General features: G+C 34.7%; 2 protein-coding genes across 4 annotated transcripts in view; both read left to right on the top strand.

Annotated features, from left to right (window-relative positions):
* The first annotated feature begins 4,626 nt into the window (after positions 1–4,626).
* On the top strand, positions 4,627–6,234 carry LOC149421625 (synaptic plasticity regulator PANTS). Its single transcript, XM_089634462.1, has 3 exons — positions 4,627–4,774; positions 5,168–5,332; positions 5,884–6,234. Exons 1-3 carry the CDS (start codon positions 4,721–4,723, stop codon positions 6,106–6,108), a joined length of 444 nt encoding a protein of 147 aa, XP_089490588.1. The 5' UTR covers positions 4,627–4,720; the 3' UTR covers positions 6,109–6,234.
* A 3,132-nt stretch (positions 6,235–9,366) lies between these two features.
* Positions 9,367–14,714, top strand: part of LOC149421624 (uncharacterized) — a 304,814-nt gene continuing 299,466 nt past the window's right edge. The window contains exons 1-2 of one of the 3 annotated variants that reach the window (XM_089634946.1): positions 9,367–9,470; positions 9,871–10,328. In XM_089634946.1, coding sequence (XP_089491072.1) covers positions 10,111–10,328 — 218 coding nt within the window. In that variant the 5' untranslated portion in view covers positions 9,367–9,470; positions 9,871–10,110. Of the gene's footprint in view, positions 9,668–9,870; positions 10,329–14,714 lie in introns of all 3 variants that reach the window. The other 2 variants (XM_089634947.1, XM_089634948.1) reach the window with 2 other exon arrangements.

Genomic DNA, 14,714 nt, shown 5'->3' with positions numbered 1-14,714 from the left:
CTACAATAAAATCATAACCGAAAATGGGTTCGTAAGTAGGAGATTTTGAACTTTAAAGCGCTTTTCATAGGCCTATACATTATTTTTTTCTGGGTTTATAAAAAGATTTATCTAAAAATACTCGATTATTTTAAAGGTCAAGATGTATTCTACTCGCAGTATTTAATTAAAGCATTTGAAACATTTCTAGGCGACCAAATTTTCAAACCAAAAACACATGATTTTGCATTACTACGTATGGCATCGCCTTAAAAACGAACCATGAAATACCACAACATTAAAATGCACTATTCGATTGGTACAACTGAATCTGTTGATGCTGACTTCACAAGTCATGGAACCCAGTCCACAAGTCAACACTTCATTGTGGTTTTGTATTAATATTGAGCCAATGAAATTCAGGTTTTGTTTTATTTAAAAAATTTCACAGTGTTGACGGAATTGAAACTTAAATTGAGCAAAAATGACGGAAATCGGTTACATTCGAATAATGTTCCCGTAGTTGATATGGACTAAAAACTAACTAACCATCACGCCCTTTCCCCGCAGGGGTAGGCAGAGAGGACGGACCGCCAAACAACTCGGTCTTGGCACACACTCCTTGCCTCATTCACATTCATACATCATCTCATACATACTCTTCTATTATTCTGACTCTTGACATGGCCCGACTCAAGTATCTGATTCACTTGGTCGTGCCATGTCTTCCTCGGGCGTCCCCGACTATATATGATATGTGATATGGAGTGATAATTTTATTCTTGTATAATTCTGACTATGTAAGAGCAGAGTTTTGTGGAATAAACACTTCTAACTAAGAACATGTTATTGCTATAAAAAACACATTTTTAGTTATGTACAATAAGTTTCAGACTGTCTATTACGATCATGTCATATTTTACAATAATATGGATTGGTTTCAGCATCAAGGGATACATATTAATACAGTTGTCATGATCTTGAGTTTATTTTTCACAAAAACGGCGCTAGATTTATTTATTCATTTGTAAGAAACAAACAGCTTTTACATAATATACAATGATAGATATAAATATACAAGTTAACTGAAGTCAAGCCACAGAAGTTTCTTATGCTATAAAGTTCATTGGAAATGAAGTTTTAATATCTTAAAATTAATTTGGTGTTAAAGGAAGGGGAGAGGAAGATGCTCCTGATACATTCCATACTCTCATATTAATAATCGATCGTACGCATTACTTCATATCGATATTTCTTTAGGTTATTACCAAAAATGTCAATGCTGTAAAATTTTGTTTTATATTGTGCACATATACGAGGAATTGGGGAATTTTTTCGAATGTTTGTTCTACACGAGGGTAGATAAAATAAATCAGATTGTCGAGTTGATCTAGACGGAATATAAAGTTCTGGTGAGTCCAGACCATTATTTAGGATTTTAAACAATAAGATTTAAAGGGAGAGGGAGTTAAAATTATGAAATATAATGGATTCAGTATAATTTGAGAAGTGTAAGTTTAGTTTATAATTTATGTGTTTAAATTTTTTTTTTAATTCTTTCGATATGGGCTTGGTATAAAGGAGTCCAGATCGGTGTACAGTGTTCCAGGTGCGGGCGAATATATGAGGTGTAAGGGGAATATAGAGTGTTTATGTTGTGGAAGGGTTTTGCTATGCGAATTATAAATCCCAGCATTTTATTGGCTTTGTTAATGATGTCATCAGTGTATTGGATAAAGTTTAATTTAACATCCAGTGTTACTCCAAGGTCCCTGATATATTTTACTTCATTGATGTGTGTGCCGTTTAGTGTGTATACAAAGGATATATTATTTTTATTACATGTAAATGTTAATTTATTGCATTTTGCGATGTTAATAAATTAGCCAAATATTATTTTTATTATTATTAAGATCGGTGTATTATATAATAGTACTAGTGGGCCCGGGCAGATGTTGTCCTGCCACAGACCGTCTTCTATGTAGGGAAGTTAAAATTTGTGGTTGTATTTATTTTTAGATTGAGAAATCTGAAAAAATATATATATATTTTTCATTGAAAAAATTTAAAAACGAAAAATAGTCTCAACCACAGCGCCATCTATTGGGTCCAAAACAATCCTATATTTCAAGCTGAAACTAACCATACAAATTCACAAAATTTCATTGAAATTGATTAGACGGTTTGAGAAATTAGCGTGTACCAACACAGTGACACATGATTTTTATATATTAAGATTATAAATTATGTTGTTTAGACATAATGCGTTGCATTTTTTCATAGTAATGCAGATTTTTGAACACTGATAAATTGTTTCTCAGATGCGGTTAAGGATGTATTTTTGCCCTTTGGTGGGATACAATAACAATAGTAATAATATGCTGACATTTTACCTAGTCATACCTAGTGTTCTTCAGTATTAAAAGCAGTTAAACTTAAGAATAAAAAACGTCTTGACACCGCCATACAAAAAACAGTGCCTGTTGAAATAAAAGATACTCTTTTTGAGACTGGTAACATCACACAGCCAACCACAGATTTGGTGAGAATTCGGAAGACCCGAAAAATTAAATCTCTGATTACTATATAAATATACTGGTACCTATTAAATTTAGAATGCATTTTTCTATGCTGATGACATTTTAATTTCTAAATACATCTGCTCCTGTGTGAATCATAAGTGTCAGCTACACTACTCGCTTCGACGAAGTCCTCGACGAAGTTAGCCGAAGTTCGAAGTGCGTGCCCACACACTCGTGCAACTTCGCGAGTAACGCTTCGAGTCCTTTGACTCGGGCGCATTTACCGACAACAATCGGAAGTCGGGCGAAGCGAAGCGAAGTTGCCCGAAGCGAAGTGAAGTTCGTGCCCACACTATCGTATTCGGTCAACTTCGATCAACTTCGCGAGTAGTGTAGCTGGGCTTTTAAATGATCATAAAAAATAAACAACCAATCACGTGTCAATGTTGCTATTCCTGATACTACACGTGGGGCTAGAAGAAACGTTAGTACCATTTTATTCATCCATATTAGGAAGGCACTATTTTGGCAGAACACGGGAAATTAAATTAGGGTACTAAGGCAACTTTTTAAAAATATATTTGTATGTTTAAAAACCTAACCTTACCTCTCCTTACCTGATCTAACATCTTCTTCAATGGCGCTATAGCCCATTTCGAGCCTTGGCCTCCTTTAACATGAGCCTCCACCGCCCTATGTCCTCGGCCGTCGTCTTCCAATCTGCAACATGGAGTAGTCCTCTGGCATCTTTCCTGACATCGTCCTCCCATCTCAGCCTAGGTCTGCCCGCCTTTCGTTTGCCTCCCGGGTGTCCTGTTAGAACCTTCTTTGGTACACGTGTGCTTGGCATTCGGTGCACATGTCCGGCCCATCTTAGTCTTTGGAGCCGTAAATGAGTAGAGAGTCTGGGAGCTTGGTAGATGTCATATAGCTCCTTATTATGGCGGATTCTCCATGCCTCTCCCTCTCGCACCGCTCCTAAGATTCTTCTTCTACCTGATCTAACATATACTAACCTAACCTAATCAATATTAACCTAACCTTTTTTTAAATATTTAAATTTATAGAACATCCCTAAATACCTATATTTTATTTTCAGAGTTCGGCCAAAATAGTACCTACCTAATAAGCATAGAGTAAATGGTAATAACGTCTCTTCTAGCCACTCGTATGGTATCATACCAACATAAGAAAATGTCATCAACAGAAATTATTTTGGCTGTCATCCCTTTTTTGTCGAATTTTCGTTTTACGTAAAAAATTAAATTGCTAAAATTTCACAAATGCAGACAGTTTCCTTTTATGGTAATTAAGGTAAATCAAAAGGTTTTATTTAAAAAAAAATTGTATTGCCAGCGACCCCGAATAACCAAACTTTTTTTCAATCTTTTTGTTTCATTCTTGTCATTGCTGTAAAAATTAAGGATTAGTAGTTGTATTCGTACAACCTTCGTGTAAACCAAAAAGGAATTGAAAAATAAAATTTAAAAAAAAGCTAACGTTAAAACGAAACTTACGCAATTGTCACATTAGGTATAGAAAAAAATCCAAAATATGGATCGTTCTAAAAGGTTGATTTTGAACTTTGACTGAATAAATATGTAATTATAATCCATCTTCTTGCATCTATCCCGACGTAAATCATTGTTTCTTGTAGTAATTAAGTTGAAACGAAGTGTTGTTCCCATTTGCCTATTAAAAGTACGGCGGTTGGGGAAATATTGGGAAATATTAACCTTCCATTTAAATACATAAAAAAACATTACATAACTCAGAAGTAGAGATTGACATTGCATTATATCGATTCAGTTCCGGGCAGTACTGGGGTACTTGCCTACAGTCGCAAACTGCATGGACTAGATTTGTACATCTAGCCTTTCGTTCCAAGTAGTGCTGTTGCCGATAAAAAATGTTACCTTTTTTATCGAAATATTTTTTATACTTAGAATTACGGAACACAACGTCTAGAAAAAAATATTTATCTTTTACAATCATACCATTTTTAGAAATCAACAAGAACACAACGAAATCTTTCATGTATTTTCGAATATTCGAAATACCTAATTATTTCGATACTCCCATCACAACTGTTTTGCTTAGATAAATCTACTAGTGCTCTTCCGGCTGTCAGTCTGTCTGTCAGTTTGAAACTATTATTTTAGATTTTTTTCTTCAGATTATTGCTTTATTGGTTGTAAATCATTCTAATTGGCTTTGAAATGAGCCAGGATATCGTGAAACCACCCGACGACTTTGAAAAAGACGAATGGCTGGTTTGTTCATTTAGAATATATCTTATTTTTGACTTACATAATTTAATGTAACCTTAAAGTTTTATGTTAAAGGGAGGTCTCGGATATTAATGGGTAGTGAATCGTTTTTTCTTGTGATGTGTAAATTCTTTTCGTACATTATTGCCAAACTCTCAAAACTTTAATTTTGTTACTGTATATGTCCATAACTTATTAAACCATTGGCTCATTCTGTTTGCCTTAACTCAATCTCGGGCTATTTCTTTCTACCCCTTTGATATGTACAGAGTCCATCATCACAACACCTCTGCCCTGATGATGGACACTAATGCTGTCCGAAATGTTGGCTTAAGAAGTGAGCGCAACACGCCATAATACCCCAAAAATAAATTACTAAAATATAATCATTTATAGATCCGCCCCTGTGAAGTATACAGAGATGAATACAAAGATTGCAGAAGCCTAAAGGCCAGGTTCAATCAGTACTTCATATTTGGAGAGTATCTAGAGTGCTCGCAATGGAAAACTGATCACGAAAACTGTCTTCAATGGGATAAGACAAAGGATGAACAAGCCAAAGTATGTATTGCATTCAACAATTATAAAGCTTCATAAACTAATCACCACAAATCAGAAAGTTGTTGCACCTGGATTGAAGAAATATTTATGATTTTAAATATATTGAAGATTTATAAGCATTATTAACCCTTTCTATGTGGACGTCACAGCAGTTGGGTTGTGAGCAGTCCTGCACCGTACGCGGATGTCAACAGTTGTCTTGCGAATACGTATCAATGAAAAAGTGCCACATCGGGGGTCATCTAGCATTGTAATTTCGCATATTTAAAGAATTAATGTAATTCGGCAAGATATCTAAAAAGTATTTCGACGAAATTTCATCACTGTGACTCTACAAAGTTTATTTAGGGGCCAGTTGTTTGAACAATTCATTAAATTTCAAAGTTAATTTTCAAATTCTGTGAACGTTCTATTTAAGTTCTGTTATTATTTCAGTAATGTGAAACTACTCACTAATAGCTATATAATAACAGAACTTGAAAATTAACTATGAAATTTGATGAATTGTTAAAATTTTGTGAATTGACAATTATTAAATGTTTTGTTTACAGAAGGATCTCATACTTAGTGAATACGAGAAGCGTAAGGCACGACTGGAGCCCCACTACAAGAACGACATTTGGAAGAAAAGAAAAGAGCCCCCTCGCGACTGGTCTAAGCCTTTACCAGAATGGATGGTGGAAAGGGATAGGAATTCTTATTTAGATGTAAAAGCCAGGCAATTGAGAGGAGAGGATATTTCTTATGTTGAAAGAAGTTCATGCTCTATTATGTAACAAATAATTATACTTTAGTATGTAGCGAGTCTAAGATTATATTATTAATTATTTAATTTTCTGCATAAAAATTGTTACCTTTATAGTCTTTTTTATGATTTACCATAAAATAGAGTTAAATAGTAAGAAATAAAGTCGCTATCCGCGTCTGTCTGTTTGTGTGCTTAGTTCTTCTAAACTATGCAACGAATTTTGATAGGGTTTTCACTATCATTTAGAGCTGAGAGACGGCCGGCATAGTCCAGTGGTAACGCATTGGAATGCCATTCCGAAGGTCGCGGGTTCGAACCCGGCGTGCGCAAATAAATTTTAATAAAATAAAATACTTTTTTGTTTTAAAACCACGATATTTATTAATTTAAGAACCGACCGGTTTCGCTTTACTTAAGCATCATCAGGGTACAAATTAATACTAGTATTAATTTGTACCCTGATGATGCTTAAGTAAAGCGAAACCGGTCGGTTCTTAAATTAATAAATATCGTGGTTTTAAAACAAAAAAGTATTTTATTTTATTAAATATGTCAAACCACAAAGTGATTGCTTTCTACAATAATAAATAAATTTTATTTGATTGATTTGTGTTATTTCACAATTAATTAATTAAAATAATATATAGTATATTTGCGGCACGTTCCAGAGTGGAAGATACTACCAGTATCGCCCTGGTGTAAGACCACCATTCAGAATTGAAACGTTGCTCCAAATTGCTTTAGCCGTGTTTAGTGACTAGATCTGAATAGCCAGGTACTTCCCCACCTTCCTCTTTCCCTTCCCCACTTACCTTCAGCCTCACAACATCCCCCAATTGGGGATGCCATAGTCTCACTGGCTCCAGACGGGAGCAGTTGGGACTCTTGTGAGGTATTCACTATAAAAAAAAAAAAAAAAAAGAGAATTTCTTCCGAAAGGTTTACATATATGACACATGCATAATATATTTATAGAAATAGAGAAAAGTCGATGTTTTATAATCAATATTTAAAAATATATTTTCAGGCACTACATTGCTAACGCTGGCTAAACCCCATGAGAGATATCAAAATAATGTAGTATGTAATTATATATCTTAAAAAGGTCTACAGAAGAGTCCGTGGTGTAATAAGTCTATCTCCTAAGGATAACTCCCAGTCGGGTACACGTCAGCTAGCATAATATAATCTGGCCTTTTTGGTAGAATTGAAAGTCAGAAAATCAGCCAGCTCTTCTATGTATGGATTATTATTATTATCACAGAACGCAGGGGAATAGATACACTTTTTTGTAGGATGGCGCCATCGATATATAATATTAATAGATCATACCTAATTGCAATCTAAAAATAACATCACCTAAGAGTAATTTCATAATACAACTCCCCATCAAATTCCGATGCCTCGCTTCTAAAGCCTAGATATAAATAAATTTTCCTACAGTATAAAACGAAGCATAAATTTATCGCTCAAACCCCATGATATAATTTGTTCATTTATCGGCCAATAATAATAATGTTCAAGTTCTGTAAAACAACTGGCCCTAAATGAAGTATTTCATCACTAAACAATTTTCTTTATACCACACATAAAATATTATTGAAATTCAATAATTGAACAACACAAAAACAAAATGTAAATCTATAAAAATTGTAACAAATAGGAGATGTGCATTGGGATGGTTGATAGGGGGGAAACCTCAGCTATGGCAATCTCAAAAGGTGTTACTAATAATTATGTGCCCCCCTCCCACCTTATGTCAGTTTTGCATTACTGCCCCACAATAATTGAGGGGTATACATAGAAGGAAAACCGCCAAAATCCACTAATTGCAAAATGTTTGACATTAAAAAACACCATTTGCACATTTCCCTGTTTTGGTGATATTTTTTGCAAGCTTTTATGCTACCCATTTTCAAATCAATTATTTTTAGATTTGTTTCTGCTCTAAAAACATATGTATTTTGAACAGTGGAGGTCTTGCAGTTCAACTCAACTTATTGGATTTTAGAACCTGAACATTTGTTAGAGTGGCGGTTTTGCACTTCGACCAGCACGGCGGCCATCTTGGATTTGCAAAGTACTTTTATGGTTTGTGATTGGTACATTACGAGAGTGGTGCTTGGTGGTGCTTTTCAACCTCACCAAAAATGAAAGAGAGGCGGTTTTGGATCAGACCAACCTTTTGAAAGTCGATTTTGAATGGCTTAGAGGCGTTTTTGCTTTTGTTTGAAGATTGTAGTGTAGAGATATATATTACCAATCAATCATTAGGTCAAAGTGTGGATAGTGGCGGTTTTGCTTTTATAACCCCCAATTGGAGTATGTGGCGAGGGATCTCAAACATAAATCAACTATCTAATCTCAAAGACGCGGGAAAATTCCGCAGACAAAAATAAATTTATGGCATCCGCAATGGGGTATGTGGTGAGGTTGAACTGAGTGAAAAATGAATTTACATTAAAAAAGAACGAAAAACGTGCCACACGCAATTTTTTTCTAGGTCCGTAGGTAACCAATAAATGCTTTGGAATTTTATCATTTGGATAGTCAGTTTCCAAACAAGGTGCAAAATCATTTAGCATTTTTTTAAAGGGAAAATTAATCGTGGAATCTTTTAGTTAAGTGAAAAAATGCATCTGATTCTAATCCAGGCGTCACAAGTTTGATCCTTTGCTAGTTCCATGTCAAGTCCTCCATCATTGCACAATCAACAGTTTTCACCTATAAAGACTGACGTTGAAGGAACAAAAATTTAGATACTAATTCTAGCAAATCAATCCTTAAATTTAAAATACAAAACTGTGGTTCAATATCACCATGTCAGGCCAGTATAAGAAAAATAGAGCGCTTGCTTAATTGACTGGGACCAAAAGTCATTGACCTTTTGTCAGTGACGACATTGGTTTCAATTCGAATCTACATGGAAGGCATCTCTATTATGTACTGTTTATTTAGTGAATGCAGATGAAAAAAAAATCGCACTTAAAGTGTAAAAACAAAATATTAAAGAACATCTTTAAAAAAGCTGGTAATTTTGGGCGGCTGACTCAAAACATTGAATTCGATGCAATATAAGACTTCACATGGTTTATTTAAATTTTCAAAATGGAAAATGTATAAGCAAAATATAAAAGTATTAACTTTGTAAGCTCCGTAGTCGACGCAATGCAGTAATAAATATAAAAAAATCTTTCATCGCTTCACCCGCTCCGTTGGCATTCTGGTTGTCAAATTACCAAAATAAAGTTTTAGGTTGCCTAAAATGTTTACGATTATTGTATCCTCTTCATGTCGTTCATGTCTCACTTCACAGTTATCCCTATAGGAGTGGTGCTCGATGTTTGTCAGTTTGTTGACAATAATTTGATTTAATCTAAGTTTTATTTGGTAAATTGACATTAATTATTAAGCCTGTGCAATAATACAGTTTTCTCATCCAATTTATATAATTCATCTAACGTTTCATGCTGGGGCAAGTTTTATAAAAAATTCAAATGCAGTTTGCTGTCAGTGATTGAATACATCCAGGATAATAAAAAAAAACTAAGTGGCGGAGTTGTTTCTAAATCATTTTCATCAACCAGGTTTTTTGATAATTCAAATGGGTTTATAATTGAAAGTTTTGATGGTTTAATTTAACGTAATCGCTTTATAAACAAAGTGTTTTCAAATCATTCCGAATTACACTATCCCCCTTTTAACATCAACGATAATATTTATGTTACAACGAAATTGTTCAAATGCTTTTACAGATTAAAAGAATTTCCATTATTCTTTTTTGTTTCAGAAACACTTTTGTAATATAACCTCTTTGAACTCGCTTCTTGATAAAACAAATTAAATAAGTGTAACCGGTGTAAATCAGTATTATAAATTAATATTGCTGATTCCGTCTTAGATAACGAAGTGCTCGTGTAATTTAAAAAATATTTTTGAATCAAGTAGTCATAACAAATGTGTTTTTAGTATTGAAGTGATTGAAATAAATATTACCCAAGTATAAACGTCTAATTAAATACGAGTAACCATGGCAAGTATGCAGGACTCAAAGGAGGAGTTAAAAAAGTGTGATTCCGTTGAGAAGGAAGATTACCTCGTGGAATATAGAAAGTTCTTTGAAAAGTTTGCTGATGTTAGCGGCTCTGGTGACCAACTGCCGGTCAAGGTTATCGGATGCCTGTCCGTGACGGAGAGCGAGATTCCTGGAGAGATTCTGAGTTATACCCTGCAGTACCTGGACGCCATGTAAGTGTAAACAAACTTCACCCACAACATGTCAATATTTACATTATATTCTAAATATAATACTGACCCTCTGGAATAAGTTTTGAAGAAGTTTTTACAAACTAAAATTGGTGGTAGGGACATGGAAAAAGGACAGGAATACAGTAACCTGGATGACCTTGAAAAAGTTGACTCTTGTGATAATTATTATTTTATTTACCAAATTGCATTAACAATAATAATGATTTGTTTAATTTTTGGTGAATAATGTTAATTCATAAATCTCATTCAAAGTCAAATTACAATAACGTTTTGAGTAAATAATATTGCTTTCTGATTCTTATCGTAATCATATCAGTATTTTAGTTCGTTGTGATGAAAACAAAGTGCTTGTATAAGAATGGACACCTACCTGCATTATTCCAGTCAGGAACCGTTTTTGTACGAATATATTTACCGACAAATACCATAAATAGCCAACAGTTATATCAATGATCTATTGTAAGTACAGAAAATATAATAGTAAATCATATTTCAACACTGATTTGGTTTTTATTAATATGACAAAATTAATTTTTGCACATATGTTATTAAATTAGTATGGGTGATCTTACGTCATAATATATATAAATAAGAAGTCGGTTTTATTCAGTGTCCTGGCCTGAGTAGAGGTGGTTTTGATTACACCATCTGTCTTCCCTTGAAGGAATATCGGAATATATGTATATATATATACATTATATAAATTATATTATATTTAAATATATATATATATATATATATATATATATATATATATATATATTTCCTCTGAGAATCTTCCGTTCTTATAAAAATACAAAATTGATTGACTCGTCATCGAAACATTGAATACAATCAATAGATTTTCTAATACTTAATTAAATCGATTACGCTAGGTTAGAATCTTGTAGGCAGATACCTAGTGTTATAAAGGGGTACCCAAACCGAAACCTTATAAACCTTATTTATTACATGTATTTGCCAGACGGTAAATAAATATGGTAAAGTCGCGTGTTAGCAAGTAGGTAAGTACTAAATAAGTATATAAAATTTCGTTATTTTTCCTCAAAGTTAACATCCTAAGTACCTACCTAGATAATATAACACCAGGGCCGGCCCTATGCGGGCGCAATTGGAGCATTTCGTTCTGGGCGCGGAATTGCCAAGACCCTGATAATATCTAACACCTAAAACATCGCCCTTGGGATTATTTTTCATAAAAAATGGCACTGAACAAAAATTAAATTATCCATATATCATCGATTACAGTGATCACCTACCTAGGCGTCTACTGGTTTTGACAAGGGACGCCACAATTTCACTCACGCAAGGCGCCGTTTGGCTCACGGCCGGCCCTGAATTATACAGTGTGGTTTTCCCTTTGTAATCATTTCCTAATGACATGTTTCGTTTTCTGAACCGTTTTGTAATATATCACCTAATGAGTGCATTAGTTTGATGAATTTTTGGGGTTGATGTTCATTGTTCACCCTCGCCACCCTATATGACTTGTAAACTGATCCCTAATCCCTGCAATGTCACGAAAAATTCTGACACCCTATTACATATCAGTTAACTTTTCTTAATCACGTGATAGTATTATGCTGTATAGTCCGCCAACTAAGTCTGGAAATTTGATAAAATGGAATAAAATTTTTCATGACTATGGCAATACCGAAACGCCAAATTTAGAACAAATTATATTAAATTCAAGCGTGAGGTTATGTTTGACTTGCGAATCTGTCAGACGATGCATAACTCATGAGTAGTTTATTTATGCATAACTCATTTTATCAACCTTTTCTCAGTTCAAATATTAAATTTTCTTAGAATGTCATCATTGACGACTGAATGTGATTTAGAACATCCTCTTACAGTAATTACCACTATTTTCCAAACATCGTTTGATTTTGATGTAAAAACTTTTTACTTGAAACGTAGTACTTTTAAAAAAATACATTATTTTTCCTTTCAACCATCTTGGTGTTGTCATTCAAACGATCGCAGCGCCCTCCTGTCTTGTCAGTTTTTTCTTCTATTTCTACATATTCTTTACTATTGCTGTAGTATAGAGATGGGCGAAGCGGCTCAGTTTAGGGAGCCGGTTCACTAGTTCCCGTTCACTTGAAAGATCCGCTTCAGTGAGCCGGTTCAATTGAGCGGGTCACCGGCAGTGTTGCCAGCGGATCTTGGCCTAATGTCGCCGTTTTTCAGTTGCAGTAATTCTGCCCACATATTCCCCACAAATATTCTGCGTGAGCGTGATTCCTCCTTTCATTATTCGAAATCCATGGGGGGGGGGGGGGGTTGTTACAGAATTTCTGTGAAACTTAATTCTCCACAAAAAAATTTACAATACATACTCCCCGCAAAATATTTATATTTAAAATCCGTGGGAGGGTAAAGTAGCTACGGAATTCCATTTCAAAAATTTCCTCACAAAAATCGAGTGAACCGGCTCACCGTCCTCAAACGAGTGAACCGGCTCATCGTTCGCGAACAAGTGAACCGGCTCACCATTCGCGAACGAGTGAACCGACTCATCGTTGGCGAACGAGTGAACCGACTCACACGAACGAGTGAGTCACTACTGATCCGCGAACGAGTGAGCGGCTAATTTGGGAACCGGATCTTACGGATCCGCAAAAAGATCCGGTTCACTGAGCCGACTCGTTCGCGAACGACTCACTTCTACTGTAGTAATTTTTGTAAGGAAACAACATTTACAAACGCGACTAAAAGGAAATAACGAACACTTACTATGAATTCCCTCCATTAAGTTTTCAAAAGTTCGCTTTCGTTAAGTAAACTCAGTACAATAATAATTATTATTCTCCCGCCTGGAACCCACATTACAACATTCGTACAAGCTATTGAAAAAATCTCTAAATAGTATAAAATAAAGTCACTATCCGCGTCTGTCTGTTTGTGTGCTCAGTTCTTATAAAATACGCAAGGAATTTGGTAGGGTTTTCACTATCATTTAGACAAATTATTCCGGAAGGTTTATATATAAAATACATGCATGTTATATTTATAGAAAGTAGAGAAAACTCGATGCTTATCAAATAATTCAAAACTTTACCCCAAATCATTGACAACGCCGAGCCACGTCGCTAGTACAACATAAATTCTATGTTTATATGTGTATTTTATACAAAACAATTTAGCATTAGTTTCAATTTTATTTCCCGATTTAGAAGCTGTAAATCTCTCGACAGTAAGATATACGCGAACATAGCGATTTATATTTATCGGTTTTAGTAGTGGAGCGTCGGCGTCGCGTCGCGTGTCTCCTCCAGCTGATGAGTCGGTGTGGCCGTCACGTGATCCACCGGCGCCGTCTCGTGAGGAGCGACGCCCATTCATTCAGGAATTTGCAGTGAAATTTGCTCGCACAACTCAACACGACAGATTAGAGCGTCATTGAAAGGTGTTTACTTTCTTCGACAACAACAACATGTTTACTACCATTTTCCATTATGTTGTAAAAAAAATGCTGCTGATCAATTCTTAGGAAAATGTACCTACTATAGATTATCGATATCATTAGATTTGTAAATTATAAAATACTAACAATATGTATACATATATAAATTCTACACGCTCGATGAGAAGACATGGCACGATGAAGAGAACCAAATACTCAAGCCGAGCCGTTTTAGGAGTATATGCCGATATAAGGGTGTGTAGCGGTCCATATATTTTGACTTCTGTACCAAGAGCCAAGTATCTTACTGTTCAGCCCTGGAAATTGTAATGCTTCGTACATGGTAACCTGTGCAAATAGGCAGTGCAAACCTTTCAGAATATTACAGTAATTCCATGTTCTATGGCACATGAATGTGTATGTAAATAAAAAACAAAATGTAAATAAAAAAACAAAATACTAATAATATCACTTTTCCCAAAAAAAAATCCACTAAATTGGAATTTTGCCGAAAAAAAACGCGAATATTTCAGGTCCCTACAAATAGTATTAGAATTATCTATATCTATAAGTTAGGCAGTTACTTCGTGAATTGAACGGTGAACTTGGTTACGCAATTCATGCTAACAAATGTGGCACATATATGCAATTAGCAAAGTTACCCAGTCTATTTCATATTAGGATCGTCGAGTACCTACGCGGCTCAATTACAACTGTATATTATTATAATGGCTTTAATTATGATCGTTATTCAGCAGGGGATATAGACAGCTCGTCGCAAGGCGTGGTTCGAATTAAACGTTTAGAATTAAACGTTTAGAATTAAAATTTATTTTGTATTTCAAACAATATGACAATTTCCACAGAGAAAGCTTTCGACGCACTGTTAGACCTCTCTTATACTGTTTGTCTGACAAACATTTCAACGTTTGTTTCAACGATTGGTTTGTTAATGC

This window comes from Hesperophylax consimilis, chromosome 8 (genome assembly GCF_061612785.1).
Source record: "Hesperophylax consimilis isolate HC1 chromosome 8, BYU_Hcon_1.0, whole genome shotgun sequence".
Lineage (NCBI taxonomy): Eukaryota > Metazoa > Arthropoda > Insecta > Trichoptera > Limnephilidae > Hesperophylax > Hesperophylax consimilis.
Note: the sequence above shows the minus strand (reverse complement) of the source record. Positions and strands in the feature narration are given on the sequence as shown.

What these genes read in the sequence shown, in the direction of transcription:
- LOC149421625 (XM_089634462.1), top strand. Translation starts at nt 4,721, where the DNA reads ATGAGCCAGGATATCGTGAAACCACCCGACGACTTTGAAAAAGACGAA. An exon ending in TTGAAAAAGACGAATGGCTG is followed by an intron (nt 4,775 to 5,167) that starts GTTTGTTCATTT and finishes AATCATTTATAG; the next exon opens with ATCCGCCCCTGTGAAGTATA. An exon ending in CAAAGGATGAACAAGCCAAA is followed by an intron (nt 5,333 to 5,883) that starts GTATGTATTGCA and finishes TTTTGTTTACAG; the next exon opens with AAGGATCTCATACTTAGTGA.